The 18,894-nt window shown below is 45.7% G+C and overlaps 2 protein-coding genes across 2 annotated transcripts; both read right to left on the reverse strand.

The window, feature by feature from the left end:
- Positions 1-1,097: 1,097 nt before the first annotated feature.
- edem2 (ER degradation enhancing alpha-mannosidase like protein 2) lies at positions 1,098-13,860 on the reverse strand. The gene is made up of 11 exons (XM_023334741.1): positions 13,674-13,860; positions 12,659-12,769; positions 11,935-11,974; positions 11,699-11,804; positions 11,506-11,631; positions 10,982-11,193; positions 10,769-10,910; positions 2,767-2,891; positions 2,555-2,699; positions 1,882-2,003; positions 1,098-1,797 (listed from the first exon to the last, which is right to left on the reverse strand). The coding sequence occupies exons 1-11, from the start codon at positions 13,766-13,768 to the stop codon at positions 1,327-1,329; spliced, it is 1,695 nt and encodes a 564-aa protein (XP_023190509.1). The 5' UTR covers positions 13,769-13,860; the 3' UTR covers positions 1,098-1,326.
- A 320-nt stretch (positions 13,861-14,180) lies between these two features.
- LOC111609604 (C-type mannose receptor 2-like) lies at positions 14,181-18,164 on the reverse strand. Its single transcript, XM_023338901.1, has 6 exons — positions 18,128-18,164; positions 17,756-17,944; positions 15,807-16,091; positions 15,344-15,676; positions 14,930-15,021; positions 14,181-14,708 (listed from the first exon to the last, which is right to left on the reverse strand). Exons 1-6 carry the CDS (start codon positions 18,162-18,164, stop codon positions 14,601-14,603), a joined length of 1,044 nt encoding a protein of 347 aa, XP_023194669.1. The 3' UTR covers positions 14,181-14,600.
- Between the last annotated feature and the right edge of the window lie 730 nt (positions 18,165-18,894).

Consider the following 18,894-nt stretch of genomic DNA (forward strand, 5'->3'; position numbering starts at 1 on the left):
TGTTTTTCTGGGAGCGCTAACATTTCATTTTTACTGCTAAAACAAGTTTAGAAAACACAGTATGATTCATTTTGTAATTGACAGGGACCCAATTTTTTAAAATTTCTATGATCAAAAAAAGAAAATTGTGGAGGGCCCCCTGTCGCTCAGGGGCCCTTAGGATTGTCCTAACTCTCCCCCTACAGGCGCCTCTGTGAACAGGTGCATAATTTATCATCTGTTTCATGTAAAAGTGTAAATGTTGAGTTGTGGGTGTGGCCAGCAGCGGTTTGTCTGGATTTAAAGAGACAGAGACCCTAAAACGTCCCAACAGGCAGAACTGAGCAGAATGAAATCTGATCATCTAAAAATATTTTGTGCAGAGATTAATGAACATGTTTTGTTTAGGCCACATCCTGACCTGATCCAGGAAGTGAAACCTTTAACGGACCGGTCCGCTCAGCGTCCCGATGCTACGTCACGACCTGAAGCTCGTTATGATCTGCAGACGTTCATCCAATCAAACACAACAAGGACTAAAGGAGTTCTGGTTCTGGTACCGGCGGGCCCTCCAGGGTAACCACAAACACTTTTCATCTTTAAAAGGAGCTGAAAAGTCTTTGCCTAACGAGCAAAGCCCTTCAGGGGAAACTAGATCAGATTCAGGGAGGTTCTGGTTCTGGGTCGGGTCAAGTCTCGCTCAGTTTAATGTTTACCAAATGCTGAGCAGAGCAGCAGAACGGCGCCGAGTTTCACTGAGAGGCCCTGGAATTGAACCAGAGACCTGAACTACGACACCCGATGTCTGACTTTAATCCTGGATGTTGTTTCTGCTGAACAGAACCAGAACCAGAACCAGAACCTTCTCTGGGTTTAAAGTTTCTAAACTAACGACCTGTGGTCTCCTCCTCAGGAAATCCCCTCAGTGTTTGTTAGTCTAAATATTTAAAAAAAACTGATCAGAAACTCAAAGCCAGCTCAGATGTCTCCCTCTGGTGGCCATTTCGCGATACTGCAGCTACAAACTCACCAGAGGAGCCGCTGCGCCCCCTGCAGTCTGCAGCCTGAATAAACTCAGGTGTGGTTTTATTTTGACAAAGTGCAGGAAATGTTTTGCATTTAATTTAAATGTTTGTTATTTTTCAGTCAAATCACTGAAACTAAACCCAGATTAGTTTGGATCCTGGTTCTGATTTCCTACAAACCTCCAGGAGAGAAAAGAGTCTGAAAACTCAGAAACATTTTAATAAATAAAAATAAACTTTAAACTGATGTCCGTCAGTCCGGAGGCGCCTCAGAGTCCAGGAGCTCCTTGAGGGTGTCGCCCACCTGCAGCCAATCAGAGCCTCAGGTGTTATCAGAGAATACCTGGCCCAGGACGGCGAGCCGAGCGCCGAACGGCTGAACGGGGCAGGAGAGAGGGGGCGGGGCCTTCTTCTCTCCGGGCTTCAGAGCGATGCTCTCTGATTGGGTGGGGGGAGGGTCCTCTGTCTGAGCGGCGGGCGGCTCCGATTGGCCGGCGGGCGCAGTCAGCCCCAGCAGCAGGTGCTGCAGCTCGCGGCGCTCCTGCGCGTGGCGGCTGCAGCAGTGCAGCGCCGCCGGGTCCAGAGGATGAGCCTCGGTGTTGAAGATGAACCCCCCAGCCCCCAGAACACACTGGCCGCTGGCTCCGCCCCCCTCCCACGACCCGTCCCCCTCCGCCCCCCCGCCGTGCAGGAAGTGGGCGGGGTCAAAGAGCAGGTACAGGTATTTGACGGTTTCAGCCAGGAAGAACGACTCCATCCTGTTATCCAGCTGGTGATCCCGGAGATCTTTGACCTGCAGAGGAAGAGGAGCAGACTGAGCCTTCATCACCTCATCACAGGTGAGGTGACCTGCTGACTCAGAGGTCAGGTGACTCACGCTGGCGTAGCCGCATGGCGTCTTGGCGATGCGTTCGATGGACTCCACGGCGTCCAGGCCGAACTGCAGGTAGGTGTGATCACCTGTGGCTCTGAACAGGTACATGGCGCTCTCCATCAGCTCTGGAATGAAAACAGTTTCTTCATTAAAGTTCTTGAAAACGACGACGAGTCGAAGAGGTCCGGCTTTCTGATCGGACGGCCTGGAGGAATGAATCCAGAATCGGATCAGGCGGAAGGTTCTGGATGTTTTCTGGGAAGTTTTGCTCCACAGAAACATCATCATAGCATAGATCTACGCTATGATGAAGCGTAGATCTATAACGACCTGAGGATCAACACAGAGCAAAGCAGAGCCAGAAATGTTGACCTGTTGCCGTGGTTACGACAAGAAATGCACAGATTAAATATTGATATCTGTATCAGTCCCAATGTTCAAAAAAATTCTAGATCAGGTATCGGTGACATTGTGACCGATCAATAAGAACAGATCTATTCAGTCTAGTTCTATGATTTGAACTTTTAGTAAACAACAGCGAATAGAATTAAAATATTTCAGCAAATAATCCAAAAACCTGCAAAGAGAAAAATAACAGGAAACAAAAACTATTGGTCTGGTCTCAGTGGGTCTCACCTGGTCTCAGTGGGTCTCACCTGGTCTCAGTGGGTCTCACCTGGTCTCAGTGGGTACCCCTCTCTCTTGTCCACTGTGTATCCCTGCGTGATGCTGTAGAACTCCGGCAGGCCTCCAAACTGCCTCCACACTGAGTAATAGTTCTGGAAGGTTCTGGCGGCGCTGTCCAGGTTTCCCAGCAGAGACTGAAACACAGACGGGCGGATGAAGGCTCGGCTCGCCGCCCGACCTCACGGTCCAGGTGTGCTGTACCTGCAGGCCGGGCCAGAAGGCCTCCAGGCTCTGGAACACCGGCATGGTGACGCTTCCTTTGTGCATCTGGACCCACAGGTACCAGTCATCAAAACGTGTGTAGTTCTGGATGGCCCGATCGTACGCTGAGGAAACACCAAGACACGGTGAGGGTTTACTGTGGTGGGCAGTGCTAATGCTAAAGCTAGCTGTGCTGACTAAAAAGCTAGCTGCGCTAATCAAAAACTAAATGCGCTAACTAAAAAGTCTCAGCGCCAACCATAAAGCTAGCTGTCCTAACTAAACAGCTAACGCTAAAGAGCTAAATGAACATTATATTTAGCGGAAGCTAACACAAAGGTGCTAAATTTAACCATTTTCCCCTCAACCTAATAAGCTAGCTATGCTAAGTGTAAATCCTCAATAATAAAAATTCTGCTAAGGCTAAATGTTAGCACAATCAGTATGGTGTTTAGCAGAAGCTAATTTTAGATTAATAACTTCAATCAAAGATGCTGAACTTTATTCTACTGAAAGTTTTCAAAACAACTAAAATAAATGAGCACTTCAGAATTTATGTGGAAAAATGTCATTAAAAAGCTAGAGGCTAACCATTAGCTCAAGCGCTAAAATGAGTTCCACTGCCGGTGGACCAGCAGAAGCGTTCTGGTTTCGGTCGGAGTTTTACCTCGTGTGGAGGCCAAGTTAATGAACAGAATATTCAGTTACTGTTAAAACTTATTTGTTTAATTAGTAATTCAATAAGTGCATTTGTGGAGGTTTAGGTATCATTATTATATTGCATGTAGCTAATTTCATAATGTTTTACTGTGAATAAGTGTTTAATTTTATGCTTTATAACTTAATTGGCCATTTTGCAATTTATGTAAATGAGGTGTGCCGCGCTGGAGCCTTAAGGAGGGTGGGAGGAGCGGAGAGAGGAAAAAAGGTACTGCAAGTAGAATGGACAGAGCCACACGGTTTTTCAACCGTAGTTTTGTACAGTGGAGATTTTTAGGAATTTGGTTGCTCTTGTAAAGGATGGCGCAAAAAACGGTGGAATAAATTTTTGTTTTACTTCTTTACAACGGAGTGCTGTGGAAATTCTTATTTTCCTCTACAAACACACGAGTAAATCAGCGAAATTAACCTTGTGGCAACACATTTCGTTGAAAAACCCGCTCTGTGGATTATCATCATCTGTGGACGGATTTTCAAGCATCAACAACAACAACAAAAAAAACCAAGCTAGAAGAAACGTGAGTAGTGGAAATAATTTTATCGAGAAAAATGCTGAGTCATTGTGGATGCTAAACGCTCTTCTATACAATCCGCATGCTTTTCGGATGAACGAAGGAGTTTTCTGCTGTTGCTATTTGGAATATTTATATCATGAACGTTGAAGAAAAAGAAGATACCGTGGCTAAAATGGAAGCTAGAGCAGTAAAAGTCACACCCAAAGCTATGGAAGAAATGTTGCAGCGTGCAATTGGTTTACGAAGAGCCAAGTTGGCAAAATTAACAGGCACAGTGAATCAGGTGCGACGGCTGATAGAAACTGAAGATGATATCAGCTTACCTGAAGCAAGTCGGTTAATGAAAGATTTTAATAGACTATTTGGAGAGTTCTGTGGTTTGAACACAAATGTAAAGGAGCTGCTCCAACAAATGTCAGAAGAGGAATTAAAGTTAGATCAAGAAAACTGGTTTGTACCTAAGGCTGATTCTTTCAAGGCTTTTGCTGAGACAGCTTTGGCTTGGATTGATGAAAAGGCTAAGTGCACAGCAGAGGCTGAAAAATGCAACGATGAGATTAATCCATTCGACAGCATATCTAATGCATCTTCGTCGAAACGAAGTCATAAGAGCTCTTCTGAACATGGTTCTTGTGCATCATTGTCTGCATCCTCCACACGAATGAAAGCAGAGTTGGAACGAGCTAAGCTGTTGATTCAAGCATCATCTTTGAAACAGAGACGTTTACTGGAGGAAAGAGAGGCTAAACTCAAGGCTGAAAAAGAGGAGCTAGATATACAAACAGCTCTAGCAGCAAATGAGGCAAAGATCAAGATCCTGTCAGAATATGAAGGTTGTGCATCTAAGGCATCCAGTCGTGCATCCAAGACATGCAATAGTGCATCCAAACCAAATGGAATGAACTCCTACGTGACGTCGCACAGAGCTGAAGATTGGTTTGTTCAGCACCAACCAAATAGCCCTTTCCCAACACAGGAGAGTCAAGTACGGAACAATAACGTTCAAAACATGCATCAAACACCCGCTGTTATCTCTCAACCATCACAGACATCAAGTGCTTTGCAAGATGTAGTCGAAGTGCTGACTAAGCAGCAGAAGTTGGCAGCATTGCCCCCTCAGAACATTTCCGTTTTTAAAGGGGATCCATTAGAGTATCGGCTATTCATTCGGGCATTTGAACATGGGGTGGAGGATAAAACGGAAAGCGACAAAGATCGGCTGTACTACATGGAACAGTACACAAGTGGACAGCCACGAGAATTGATAAGAAGTTGTCTTCATATGGAACCAACGCATGGATATAATGAAGCTAAGAGGCTTTTGGAAGAGCACTTTGGAAACAGCTACAAGATATCTGTGGCTTACATTAACAAGGCTCTAGGTTGGCCAACCATCAAGTCTGACGACGGAGAAGCTCTTCATGCATTCGGACTCTATCTCACGGGATGTCGTAATGCAATGGCAGATGTAGAGTATATGGAGGAGTTGGATAACACAGCCAACATGCGTGCCATCATTGCCAAGCTCCCATACAAAATGAGAGAACGGTGGAGAATGCATGCTTGTGGAATCTTGGACAAAGAAAGGCGCAGAGTCAAGTTTGCAGATCTGGTGGATTTTGTCAATAAACAGGCCAAAGAAGTTTTACATCCACTGTTTGGTGACATAAAGGACAGCACCTTAAAGCTTCAAGTTAAAGAACAAGTGGATGAGAGGTTGCAAAGAAGAAGTGGCATCAAAAAAGTATTCACCACAGCTGCAACTGTTACCACTTCACAGGACGCACCTATCAAGGTAAAGAAAAAGGTCAGTGGAAATCAGACATGTGCATTTTCCAAACCTTGTCTCTTCTGTCATGGTGAGGAGCACACTATGGAACAATGCAAGAAGATGAGGAAGTCACTTCACAAGGAAAAGATTGATTTCTTACGAACTAAAGGATTGTGTTTTAGCTGCCTTAAAAGGGGACACATGAGTACTTTGTGCAAAGAAAAGGCCAGCTGTGAGGTTTGTGCACAATATCACCCCACAGTACTACACATGAAGAAAAGGTCCAGTGGTGTTAACGAGGCAGGGCCTGAAGTGGGAACAAGTGAGGGAGAGGAACAACCGACAGAATCAGTCGTGAATGGATTTGTGGGAATTGATGCACCCACTAACAGAGAAACCAGAACAGAGAAACCAGAACACACATTGGCGATAGTTCCAGTCAAGGTCAAACCGAAAAGAGGTCAAAAGGTGACATACACATATGCCTTTCTGGACCCAGGCAGTACAGCTTGTTTTTGTACTGAAGAGTTGATGCATGAGCTCAACCTTTCAGGCAGGAAAACAAACATTTTGCTGAAAACAATGGGAGAAGAAAATGTCGTCAGTAGTCACATGGTTTCTGGGTTGGAAATAAGCAGCTTAGACAGTAATGATTATTTTGAGCTGCCAGAAATTTACAGTCACAGCAACATTCCTGCTTCTGCCAATAACATTCCTTCTCAAGATTACGTGAACAAGTGGCCCTACCTTCAGCAGGTGTCAATACCTAAGATTGAAGCTAAGGTTGGACTTTTGATTGGGGCTAACGCTCCTAAAGCTATAGAACCGTGGCAGGTTATTGCAAGTGAAAATGGCGGTCCATACGCTGTGAGAACGAGGCTTGGTTGGACAATCAGTGAACCCCTACAAGGACACATTTCAAAAAGTCCAACACAAGGGTTGATTCAGGTTTCAGCAAATCGCATATCAGTAAGCACATTGGATGAGCTCTGGAGTCAACAGTTTAAAAGTGACTTTCCTGAGTGTGAAAGAAACGAGAAACAAGAAATGTCAAGGGAAGATTTGCAGTTTTTGGAGATTACAACACAGTCAGCTACCATTGTGAATGGACATTACAGTATTGCCCTGCCATTACGGAACAAACATATTAAGATGCCTAACAACCGTAAATTGGCAGAGCAACGTGCCTTAAACCTAAGGCGGAAATTGGAGAAGAACTCTGCGTTTCACACTGAATACTCAGGTTTCATGAGTAACATCATAGACAAAGGCTATGCAGTGAAAGTTCTAGAAGAAGACCTTGATCGTGACGATGGGAAGGTTTGGTACCTGCCACATCACGGAGTTTACCATCCTAAGAAACACAAACTTAGAGTGGTCTTTGACTGTGGAGCGTCGTACAAAGGCACTGCTCTAAACAACCAGTTATTACAAGGACCAAATCTTACGAGTACTCTTCTTGGAGTAATTATCAGATTCAGGCAAGAAAAGGTGGCCATTATGGCAGATGTGGAAGCAATGTTTCACCAAGTAAGGGTGCCTGATGACGATTCTGACCTTCTCCGGTTCCTGTGGTGGGAATCTGGCGACATTACTCAGAAAATGGTGGAATACAAGATGGTGGTTCACATTTTTGGTGCAACTTCATCACCAAGTTGTGCTAATTTCGCTTTCCGCAAATGTGCTGAAGACAATCAAGACCAGGCAAACAATCAAGCAGTTGACACAGTGCTACACAACTTCTATGTAGACGATTGTTTGAAGTCTGTGAGCTCAGAAGATGAAGCCATCCAGTTGTACCATACCCTGAGAGCAGTATGTCATAAAGGCGGATTCAGACTTACCAAATGGATTAGCAATAGCAGAGCAGTGCTGTCAGCTATTCCAGAAGAAGAGAGGACAACAGAAGTGAAAGATCTGGATCTGGATCAAGATATGCTTCCTATAGAGAGAGCTTTGGGAGTCCATTGGTGTATTCAGTCTGACAGCTTCAGATTCCAGATTATAATGCCAGACAAAACTCTCACTCGGAGGAACATCCTTTCCATCGTGAGTTCTGTCTATGACCCATTGGGTATCCTGTCACCAGTCATGCTTCAAGCTAAGAAGATTTTGCAAGAGCTTTGCAGGAGGAAGATTGGGTGGGATGTCGTCATACCTGAAGACTTGGTTCATAAGTGGCTCGAGTGGAAAACCCAGCTCCACCAGCTGGAGAACATAAGTGTTCCAAGATGTTTTAAACCTGTAGGATTTGGACAGTCGGTATACAATCAGCTGCAACATTTTGCCGATGCCAGTGAAGAGGGCTATGGTACAGTTAGTTACTTGCTACAGAAGAACAGCAGTAACGAAGTTCATTGTGCATTCATGTTGGGGAAAGCAAGAGTGGCCCCACTGAAGCCTGTAACGGTTCCCCGTATGGAACTTACTGCAGCAACCATGGCAACACGCATGGACAATGTTCTAACATCAGAACTGCAACTTCCACTCCAACCATCTGTGTTTTGGTCAGATAGTACCACGGTGCTGAAATATATCAGCAACCAAACTAGTAGGTTCCGCACATTTGTTGCGAATCGTGTGGATGCCATTCTGAAGTGCTCCAATCCGCAGCAATGGAGGTATATCAACACCTCATTGAATCCCGCTGACTGTGCATCCAGGGGACTCAAGGCAGAAAGCTTCATTCACCACCATGTATGGTTACAGGGGCCGGATTTTCTTGTTAAACACATGGACGAATGGCCAAAGAGTATGCATACCAGTGGAGAGCTGACTACAGACGACCCAGAGGTGAAGAGTACACTGATTTGTGCTCACACTGTTAAGGAATGTAAAGATGTAGTGCAGGAATTCCTGCAGTACTTCTCATCCTGGTTTCGACTAAAAAGGGCGGTTGCATGGATGCTCAAAGTTAAGAGTGTTCTACTGCAACTGTGTCGCAAAAGGAAAGAGCTAAATGCTATTAAGTCTCCATCTGAAGTTGAAAAGGAAATGAGAGGTTTCAAGGAAAGCCAGTTTCAAGCGAACATCAAGAAACTAACTATGGAGAACCTTGCAGAAGCTGAAGAAGCAATTGTTTGTTATTGCCAAGCTAAGGCATTTTCTGAAGAGATCACTGCGCTTTCTAAAGGTCATGGAGTGAAGAGGAGTAGTTCTCTTTTCAAACTGAATCCAGTACTCGAACAAGGCATCCTCAGGGTTGGAGGACGACTTAGGAAAGCTGCACTATCAGAGGAGTCAAGGTGCCCAGCAATCCTAAGTAAGGATCTACACGTCACAAAGCTTATTCTCAGAGAAATTCATGAGAACTTGGCACATTGTGGTCGTAATCATGTAATCTCAAAGCTGAGAACAAAATTTTGGGTTCCTGGTGCCAACACTGCAGTAAGACAGATACTCTCTAAGTGTATTGTCTGCCGACGTGCGCATGGAGCTGCAGGAAAGCAACAAATGGCAGACCTTCCTCAAGACAGAGTTCTGCCGGATGACCCACCTTTTACTAACTCCGGAGTGGACTACTTTGGTCCTTTTGAGGTTAAACGTGGACGAAGTGTAGTGAAAAGCTACGGCGTCATTTTTACTTGCCTAACTACTCGTGCAATACACTTGGAAATGGCAGCCTCACTGGACACGGATTCCTTTATTTACGCCCTTCGTCGCTTTATTGCTAGACGAGGCCAAGTAAAGATCCTTCGTTCTGATAACGGAAGGAATTTCATTGGTGCTGAGCGTGAACTTAAAAGAGCCATTAATGAATGGAACATGACCAAGATTGAAGACCACCTTCAACAACACGGCGTTCAATGGATGTTCAATCCTCCCACAGGATCTCACCATGGCGGTGTTTGGGAGAGATTAATAAAGTCGGTGAAGAAAATCTTAAATGTCACTCTAAGGCTACAGACACTGGACGAAGAGGGCCTACATACACTTGTGTGTGAGGCGGAAGCTATTATTAATAGTCGACCAATAACTAAGGTGTCCAGCGATCCAAACGATTTGGAGGTACTCACTCCTAATCATCTCTTGCTTCTGAAAACCAAACCATCTCTTCCTCCTGGACTGTTTGACAAGCAAGATCTCTACGCAAGAAAGAGATGGAAGCAAGTACAATATATGTCAGAAATATTCTGGAAACGTTGGACACGAGAATATTTGCCACTACTTCAGGAAAGGCAAAAATGGACCCGTCCATCTCGCAACTTTGCAGTTGGAGACATCGTGCTTGTTGTTGACGATACAGCTCCACGCAATTCTTGGGTTACGGGCAAAGTAATCCAAACCATCTCTGACAAGACAGGACTGGTGCGTCAAGTGAAAATCAAAACCAAGACAAGCACGATGGACAGACCCATAACAAAGATTTGTCTTTTACAGGAATCGGGCTGATGCAGTCATTTATAGGGACTGATAAGTTTGTTTTGTATTTTTATTTTGTTTGTTGAAGGTGTTTTGAGTACTTCGGCTCCACAAGTTTTAAGTTGATAATTGTGTAATAGGGTCACAATTAGGGGCCGGAATGTGGAGGCCAAGTTAATGAACAGAATATTCAGTTACTGTTAAAACTTATTTGTTTAATTAGTAATTCAATAAGTGCATTTGTGGAGGTTTAGGTATCATTATTATATTGCATGTAGCTAATTTCATAATGTTTTACTGTGAATAAGTGTTTAATTTTATGCTTTATAACTTAATTGGCCATTTTGCAATTTATGTAAATGAGGTGTGCCGCGCTGGAGCCTTAAGGAGGGTGGGAGGAGCGGAGAGAGGAAAAAAGGTACTGCAAGTAGAATGGACAGAGCCACACGGTTTTTCAACCGTAGTTTTGTACAGTGGAGATTTTTAGGAATTTGGTTGCTCTTGTAAAGGATGGCGCAAAAAACGGTGGAATAAATTTTTGTTTTACTTCTTTACAACGGAGTGCTGTGGAAATTCTTATTTTCCTCTACAAACACACGAGTAAATCAGCGAAATTAACCTTGTGGCAACACACCTCGGAACATGCTGAGAAGCTCCTGGTCCTGCAGCATGATGGCTCCTTTCACCAGATACTCAAAGTACGAGTCGACGCCGGCGCCGATGCCGGCGTCCTGGGCCACCCACTTCCTGGTCACGATGTCGATGTGGTTCCCCACCTGGACGGGCAGAAACGGGTCGGTCCAAACTGCTGCTGATTCTTGTTTGGGATTCGGTTGCGTTCGGTTACCAGTCCGATGTCAGATCGGGTGTCCCACAGGGCGGTCAGCGCGCGCCGCGCCGCGTTCTCGAATGTCGGGTCGCCGGTGAGGCGGCTCAGCGCGGCGAACTCCAGGATGAAGGTTCCCACGCCGGCGGTGCAGGTGACCGGCGTCTCGCTGGGACTGAGGCCGCGCAGCAGGTTCACGGTGCCGTACGGCATCCCGCTGGGCGTATCGAACGCTGCAGACAGTCAGGTCAAAGGTCAGCAGCACCTCTCCCACCAGAGGAGGAAACCTGGCAACACAGCCTAGCTTTTTCTGACTAAACGTTCTGACGGAGGTTCGGTCCGACCCGCTCTGGTTCCCTTCCTGTTCAGCCTGTCAAAGTTCTTCAAATGAACATTTGGGGCAAAAACTGGCTGGTGACACAATGCATTATGGGATACATTTACCTTACTTTACTTCAAATGATCTAAATTCACTTTTAAATGATTCTGAAACTCTTTTACCAAAGTGAGGTTCTGTCAGAAGCCCGTTTGGGCCGCTCTGGTACCTGGCAGCAGCTTGCGGGCCGCATCCTCGGCCATCCGGAGCAGCGGACCGGAACAGGGCCAGCCGGGCTCCAGTTCCATCCCGGCCCGACCCGCCAGCATGTGGGCCGACAGCAGGCCGCCCACCACTACCAAGACACAATAGGTCAGCTCCTGATCCGCCCATCAGAACCAGAACCGGGCCGCGGGCCTCACCTCTGATGTTGGTTTCAAACACGGACGCGTTGACGTCGATGTCGAAGTCTACGGTGTCCTGGAGGAGCGACGCCACGCGCTGGAACTCGGTCCGGTTCCCCAGAACCTGCAGGAGGAGGGAAGCATTTCAGCTTTGGACCGGACCGGACCGTTCCAGACCGGATCGGATCGCATCAGATCAGATCAGACAGGGTCAGACTGGACCGGACCGGGTCAGAACAGGTCTGGGTTCTCACCAGCAGCGTGTCCAAGGCGTCGATCAGAGTCAGAGAGAAACTGAACAGAGAAACACAGAAATGATTTAGTTTATTTTCTGTTAAAAGGATGAAAAGAAATAAAACAGATGATTTTTTAATAACATTAAAGCTGCAGAAGTTTTATAAAAATATTTTTGACATTTGTTGAAACTGTCACCATACTGAGACAATCTGTGAAAAACATTGATCTCCTCTGCCCCGGTGTTCCAACCAGCCAATCAGAGCCAGGAGGCGGGTCTTAGCGCTGTCAATCAATGTTTGCTACGCTGCAGCTAGCACAGCCTGCTGTGAATGCTAAAGCTAGTTAGCATAGCTACAGATGACGGCAGATACAGTTTTCCTGTAATGGTCGTTTCTGTGCCATTAGCACATTTAGCAGCGAGTACATGAGTATGACTGACAGCGCTAAGACTCGCCTCCTGGCTCTGATTGGTTGTTTTGGTCGGGGGTTGCGTTTCTTCAACAGCAGCTCAGGAAGATCGATCTTTTCACAGATTATCTGTTTCATAACAAAATGTCCCAACATGGAGAAAAAATGTAAAAAACATTTTTATAAAAGTTAAAAACATGTTAACTTTTATAAACCTGAACCTTTACGTCTATAACAATCTAATTATTCAGCAAATCATGAGTAGATTTTACAATAAAATAAATAAAACCAGTTCTTTACAGGGAAACCCAGGCGTTGTGGGCGTGGCCTCACCTGCCCCAGGTGTCCTGTCCATCGCAGGTGAGTGGGCGGAGCTCGTCGTAGGGGAAGGCGTTGTTCAGGTAGCTGTTGTAGGCGTGGTAGAACATGGACTTGATGCGCTGCCTGCATGTTGGAGTCAACATGGATCAGAACCGGGTCAATTCCAGAACCGCAGATCTACACCCTGCAGAAGCTGCAGGGTGTAGATCTACAGCTGATAGAAGCTGCAGGGTGTAGATCTACAGCTGATAGAAGCTGCAGGGTGTAGATCTACAGCTGATAGAAGCTGAACGCACCAGACAGGATGAAATTACAAACTTCTACACATCACACGCTAACGGACAAATACAAACAATATGCAGGTTTACATGATAAATTATTTAGTTAAAATATTTTCATTATTACTAATTAAACATTTTTACACACAATTATTTATATTATACATGTTTTTACTATACATTATTATACAATATACATTATTATTGTTAAGATTATTTTAATGTCATTAGCCTAGCTTGATGTTTTTAGCCTAGCCTGATGTCATTAGCCTAGCTTGATGTTTTTAGCCTAGCCTGATGTCATTAGCCTAGTTTGTTGTTTTTAGCCTAGCCTGATGTCATTAGCCTAGCTTGATGTTTTTAGCCTAGCCTGACGTCATTAGCCTAGTTTGTTGTTTTTAGCCTAGCCTGATGTCATTAGCCTAGTTTGTTGTTTTTAGCCTAGCCTGATGTCATTAGCCTAGCTTGATATTTTTAGCCTAGCCTGATGTCATTAGCCTAGCTTGATGTTTTTAGCCTAGCCTGATGGTTTCATTCTGGGAGAGGAAGCTGGAGGAACCAAAGAAAATCAACACCAGCAGAAAGGAGCTGGGATTCAAACCTCTGACCCTGATGCTGCAGCAGTTGCTCCATGCAGCTCCGATCCGACACCAGAACCAGAACATACAGACCAGAACCAGAACCAGAGGAGACGGAAATCTGCTGTGACCCGCAGGCTCCGGTTCTGGACCAACACCTGTCCTGCTCACCTGACAGCCGCCATCTGCTCCTCTGAGAAGTGACGAGCCGCCGCGTCGCTCAGCGCGCACAGCAGCAGCAGCGCCGTGCAGACGGGAGCGCGCATGGACGCGGACAGACAGGTGGACACGGAGACAGAAAGTCCAACAACCACCAGAAGATCAGGACAACTGCTGCTGTCAGGAAGCAGGAAGTGGCGCCTGCGCATGCGTCATCTTTGTGCGCTGACGTTTATTGAATTGTTCCCGCACGTCAACAAGCCGCCATATTGTGAAGGGCAACAAAGCCTTAAATGGACAGTTTATGTTCAAATCGAGGTTCTGCTCAGGGATTATGAGCAGTAAGTGTCTTACCTGAAGCAGAGGCCGCCTTCACGCTGATCAGAGATCAGCTGAACAGTTCAGACAAAACAAAACATTTAGATCAACGATCTAAAACCGGTCGGCTCATTTTTTATTTTATTTTCTCTTCAGGAAATCATTCAATATTCAAAAAACATTTTTCTATGTGTACAAATCAAGATTTCTGACAACTAAACTTTATCAGTGTCTCATTTCACAATTTTAATATTTACAGCAATTAACAGTAACATTTTAGTGAGAGAAAAAAAATCACTTTTAAATCATATTTTACCATATATTTATAGATGAGAGTTCCAAACTAAATATGTTTCATAATTGTAAATCGATGCCAGGTTCCAGTCAGAATGAAACTGACGGATGAGTCAGAAGCAGATGAAACTGGTTTCCATCAGGAGGATCTTCATCCCAGATCAAACCTGATTCTCTGGAACAGAATCTCATGTCGCTCCTGCTACATTTATACAGATTAGTAACATTCACAAACCAGCATCTTAATTTCTAAGTAGCTGCTTCCTGTGGCGTATAAACTTTATGAAACGGACTTCTGAAGACGTTTCATCTGCAGGAGCGGATCGTCTAAAGCTCATCGTTCTTCTTCCTCAGGAAGATTTTTCCATCTTTCTGCTTCCTCCAGCTCAGTCTGACGTCTCCACTCACTTCCTGCTCCCTCAGCTTCTGCTTCATCTGAAACAAAAACAAACCCGGTTTTCACACCGCCGCCATGTGGTCGTTTCAGGTATTGCGCCACTGTCCACCCAGGAGTCGATTTATCGGCAATAAAGACAGAAAACTGATCGAGCTGCAAAGAAAACAATGAACTAAAGCTGAACAAAGAGCAGGAAGTGAACAATGAAACAGGATCTACCAAAATAAAACAGGAAGTCAAGATAAAAGACATGATTTACCTTCGTCAGCAGGTCTTCCAGCAGGTCCGGGTCGTTCAGATCCACAGAGGAACTTCTCACCACCTTCAGCTTCACTTGCTTTAAAGATGGATCTTCATACAAAAAAAAAAAAAAAAAAGATGTTCAAATTAATTTTGAACACGTGAAAGCATTGTTCCTTGGAAAAGTTTATCGTATCTGAAGACGAAAGCCTCTTCTGTCTGAAAACAACATGGCTGCAGGTCATAAATCTGGATCAGAGCAAAGAATCAAACCTCAAACGGATCAGAGCAAAGACACGACATCCAGAGAAACTAAATGGCACAAACACCAGCATGATGCACAGCGGAGGAGGGATGCTTTTCTCACAGAACCCAAACAGAACCAAAACAGTCCAAAACAGACCCAACCAAACAAAACAGAACCATTCCGTACCTGTAGAACAAACTGATGGTTTCTTTTCTGTGCAGCAAAAGTTTTGCCATCTTCCAGAATCTTTCATGTTCGCCGCGGCGCAGTTCTGTCTGGTCTTACTGGGTTCTCCAGACATCCAGAAGCTAAAAGCCGAGCCGGTTCCATCCGACCACTTCCAGGACTCTCTGGACAGGCCGATCCAGGCCCGTTGTCCGGTCGGCACCAGGACCTGCAGCCGCCGGTTCTCTGCCATGTTCCTGACGCTGGCCAGGTCGGTGTGGCGCCCCCTGCAGTACCGCTGAGCCTCCATCCAGGTCATGTTGACGTTGACGTGAACAAACGTCACCTTTGTCCCTTAAACACAAATAAAACCTTCAAAAATCAAAAATCACAAAATTGAGCGTCAACATTAAACTATTTATTGAATTCAGCAAACGTGGAAAATTGCAACATCCCATCATTTTGTAGCAAATAAAATGCTGACCTTTGACATCCAAGCAGACGGAACTTCGAGTTCGATTACAAAATTCGTCATTCCAACGTCCGTCTCCACGCATCTCAACGCAGTTCTCTCTTCCATAGTTATTGTTTGGTTCTCTGGACGCCCAGTTCCTGAACTTCTTCTTGTCTTGTCGGTAGAAGTCAGATGCGGACATGGACCAGCGCCAGCTGTTCACATCATCGTACAAACCGATCCAGGGAGTCTGGAGAGGAGAGCACTTCCTGAACTCACCTGGGTCACCTGGGTCACGACTCACACCCTGAACGCCTCAGACTTATGATTCACTCTTAGAAAGAACTGGTTCACTGTTCAGTTCACTAAAGTCACAACTGAATTCATTTATGGTCAAAGTAACGATTCCAACAGAACCGGGTTCTTTGGTCTCCGTTAAAGTTTAATGTTTTCACCTCAATCACTTAGTAAAACTCATCAGCAAAAGAAATAAAAATCTCTGGTAGAGCGGGACATTTAGTCAGAACTCTGCAGTAAAACCAGGAAGTATTTCTCCTGGTTTTAGTTTCTCACATCAACTCTCAGACACGAAGACTTCTGATGATGAAGAGCTAATCAACCTGAGAGGCTGATGGGAGCAAAACGGAGGAACTGGACCCTCAACGGTCCAAGCCGACAGCTGAAATCAGGCCTGGGATGAAGTGAGGGGGCAGAGACCACAGGTCCAACCTTCATCCAACCGACCATACAGCAGGTACCAGACCAGACTAGACTAATTCAGTCCAGACCAAACCAGTCCAGACCAAACTCTGTAATTATTAGAGTCCCCTCCTGTTTGTCTTCTTCTGGTGGGACCTGATCTCCTCACCGTCCATCCTAACCAGAAGCCTGATTCATCTGGTTCCTCTTGGTGTGGAGAAGCAGCGTCTCTACTGAGTCCGTCCCAGACGACCTGCGACCAGAACGTACCTGATGATATAAATGAAGTTCATTGATTGATTGATTGATTGACTGAACCTAGACACCCTGCAGGGAAACTCATTCCAGCCGCTTGTATCTGCGATCTCGTTCTTTCGGTCATGACCCAAAGCTCATGACCATAGATGAGGGTGGGAACGTAGATCGACCGGTAAATCGAGAGCTTCGCTTTTTCACTGGGCTCTCTCTCCACCAGGACGGAGCGGTACAGCGCCCGCCGCACTGCAGACGCTGCGCCGATCCGTCTGTGGATCTCCCGCTCCGTTTTCCCTCATTCATGAACCCAGAGATTCCTCTCGGGGCAGGATGTCCCCCCGACCCGGAGAAGGCCCTCTACCCTTTGGAGGCCCTGATCCTCATCCCGACTGCGAACCGCTCCGGTATCGCTGTAGATCACGACCCGATGAGGTCAGTAGGACGACATCATCCGCAAAAAGAGACCCTGAGGTCACCAGAACGGATCGGCTGGTCCGCAGACTGTTCAACGCTACGAACAGAATCTGTGACAATGGGCAACCATGGCAGAGTGCAACTCTGAGCAACCGGTCCAACTCTGAGCAACCGGTCCAACTCTGAGCAACCGGTCCAACTCTGAGCAACCGGTCCAACTCAGAGCAACCGGTCCAACTCTGGTCAACCGGTCCAACTCAGAGCAACCGGTCCAACTCAGAGCAACCGGTCCAACTCTGGTCAACCGGTCCAACTCTGGTCAACCGGTCCAACTCAGAGCAACCGGTCCAACTCTGGTCAACCGGTCCAACTCTGGTCAACCGGTCCAACTCAGAGCAACCGGTCCAACTCATAGCAACCGGTCCAACTCAGATCAACCGGTCCAACTCAGATCAACCGGTCCAACTCTGGTCAACCGTTATTCTAGAGTCTTACATTTGTTTATTTCTTGTTTCTTTTTTCCTATGCCTCTTTTCTTTCTGAAGGTGTCACCAATGGTTCTGGAGACCGGTTTGATGGATCCATGGCCACCGCTCACCACAGAGATCAGGAACTTACAGAGTGCTCTCCCAGTTCTCCCAGTTCTCCCAGTTCCAGCTGCTCGTTCAGCGCCTTCACGTCCGCCGCGCTCTGGATCGATGCCAGGTCTGAAAACTTTTCTCTGCAGAAACTCTGAGCTGCAGTCCAATCCTTCGGCTCGGAAACTAAATAATATTTCCGTCCAGGAACAGAACTGAGCACTGCACCGACAAACATGAAGATTATTATTAATATTAGCTTTAATTTAACAGTTTAATGGCTGCAGCTGAAATTGATGAGCTGTTAGCATCAGAAAACATCAATAACAGATTAAAACCAGACTGCAGCACCGCTAAACGTTTCTAAAACAACGTTATGATCAGAAACATGATCACAGAAATAACCTGCAGCAGCGACGATGAAGAGCAGAACGGCTTCCATCTTCCTCCTTCAGTCTGAGGCAGATTAACAGCCAACAGGCCTGATAAGGTCCTGACCTTCATGCAAAGCTGCCATTTCATTTGAATTCATGGCAAACATTAACTACAGCCGCTGCAGAGCCGTCGGTTCGATTCCCATCTGCTTTGCTGCCAAACTGCTCATCAACGCCGCCAACAACAAAACCTGAAGAAACCTCAGATTTCACTTTACAGAAGATTTAAACTTTAATCTGGCCACAAAGTTAAAGCTCCTTGGGCCGGGGAGGCAACGCCTCAACAGAGGAAGTGACATCACATCTGGCTCATCCTGCGGAGCACAGAGGAAGTGACATCATGTCTGCGGAGCATCTTCACTGTTTTCTGTTTTCAAACTGCAGATCCTTTAAATTCAGAGTTTCTCCTGGTTTTGCAGCCGTTACATCTGCATGATGGCAGCTTTATGAAAATGTAAAACAAATATTGGTTTATATGGTTTGTGCAGTTCGATAAGAACAGGGAACACAAACAGAACTTTCCTGTTTGGGTTTTATTGGAGTTCTGATCATTTTGTATTTATGTTAATGAGTCATTCTGACCATTTACTTCGTTACGTTCTGTCTGGTTCTGCAGTTTATTTTTGTTTTCTTTGATGATGTCCTGTTTTTTTCAGCTCCTGTTTTAATGCAGCAGCTGTTCCTCATGTAATCTGATTACTCTGATGCCTCGGTAATCAAACCCGTTTGGTTTTTCAC

This window comes from Xiphophorus maculatus, chromosome 1, assembly GCF_002775205.1.
Source record: "Xiphophorus maculatus strain JP 163 A chromosome 1, X_maculatus-5.0-male, whole genome shotgun sequence".
Lineage (NCBI taxonomy): Eukaryota > Metazoa > Chordata > Actinopteri > Cyprinodontiformes > Poeciliidae > Xiphophorus > Xiphophorus maculatus.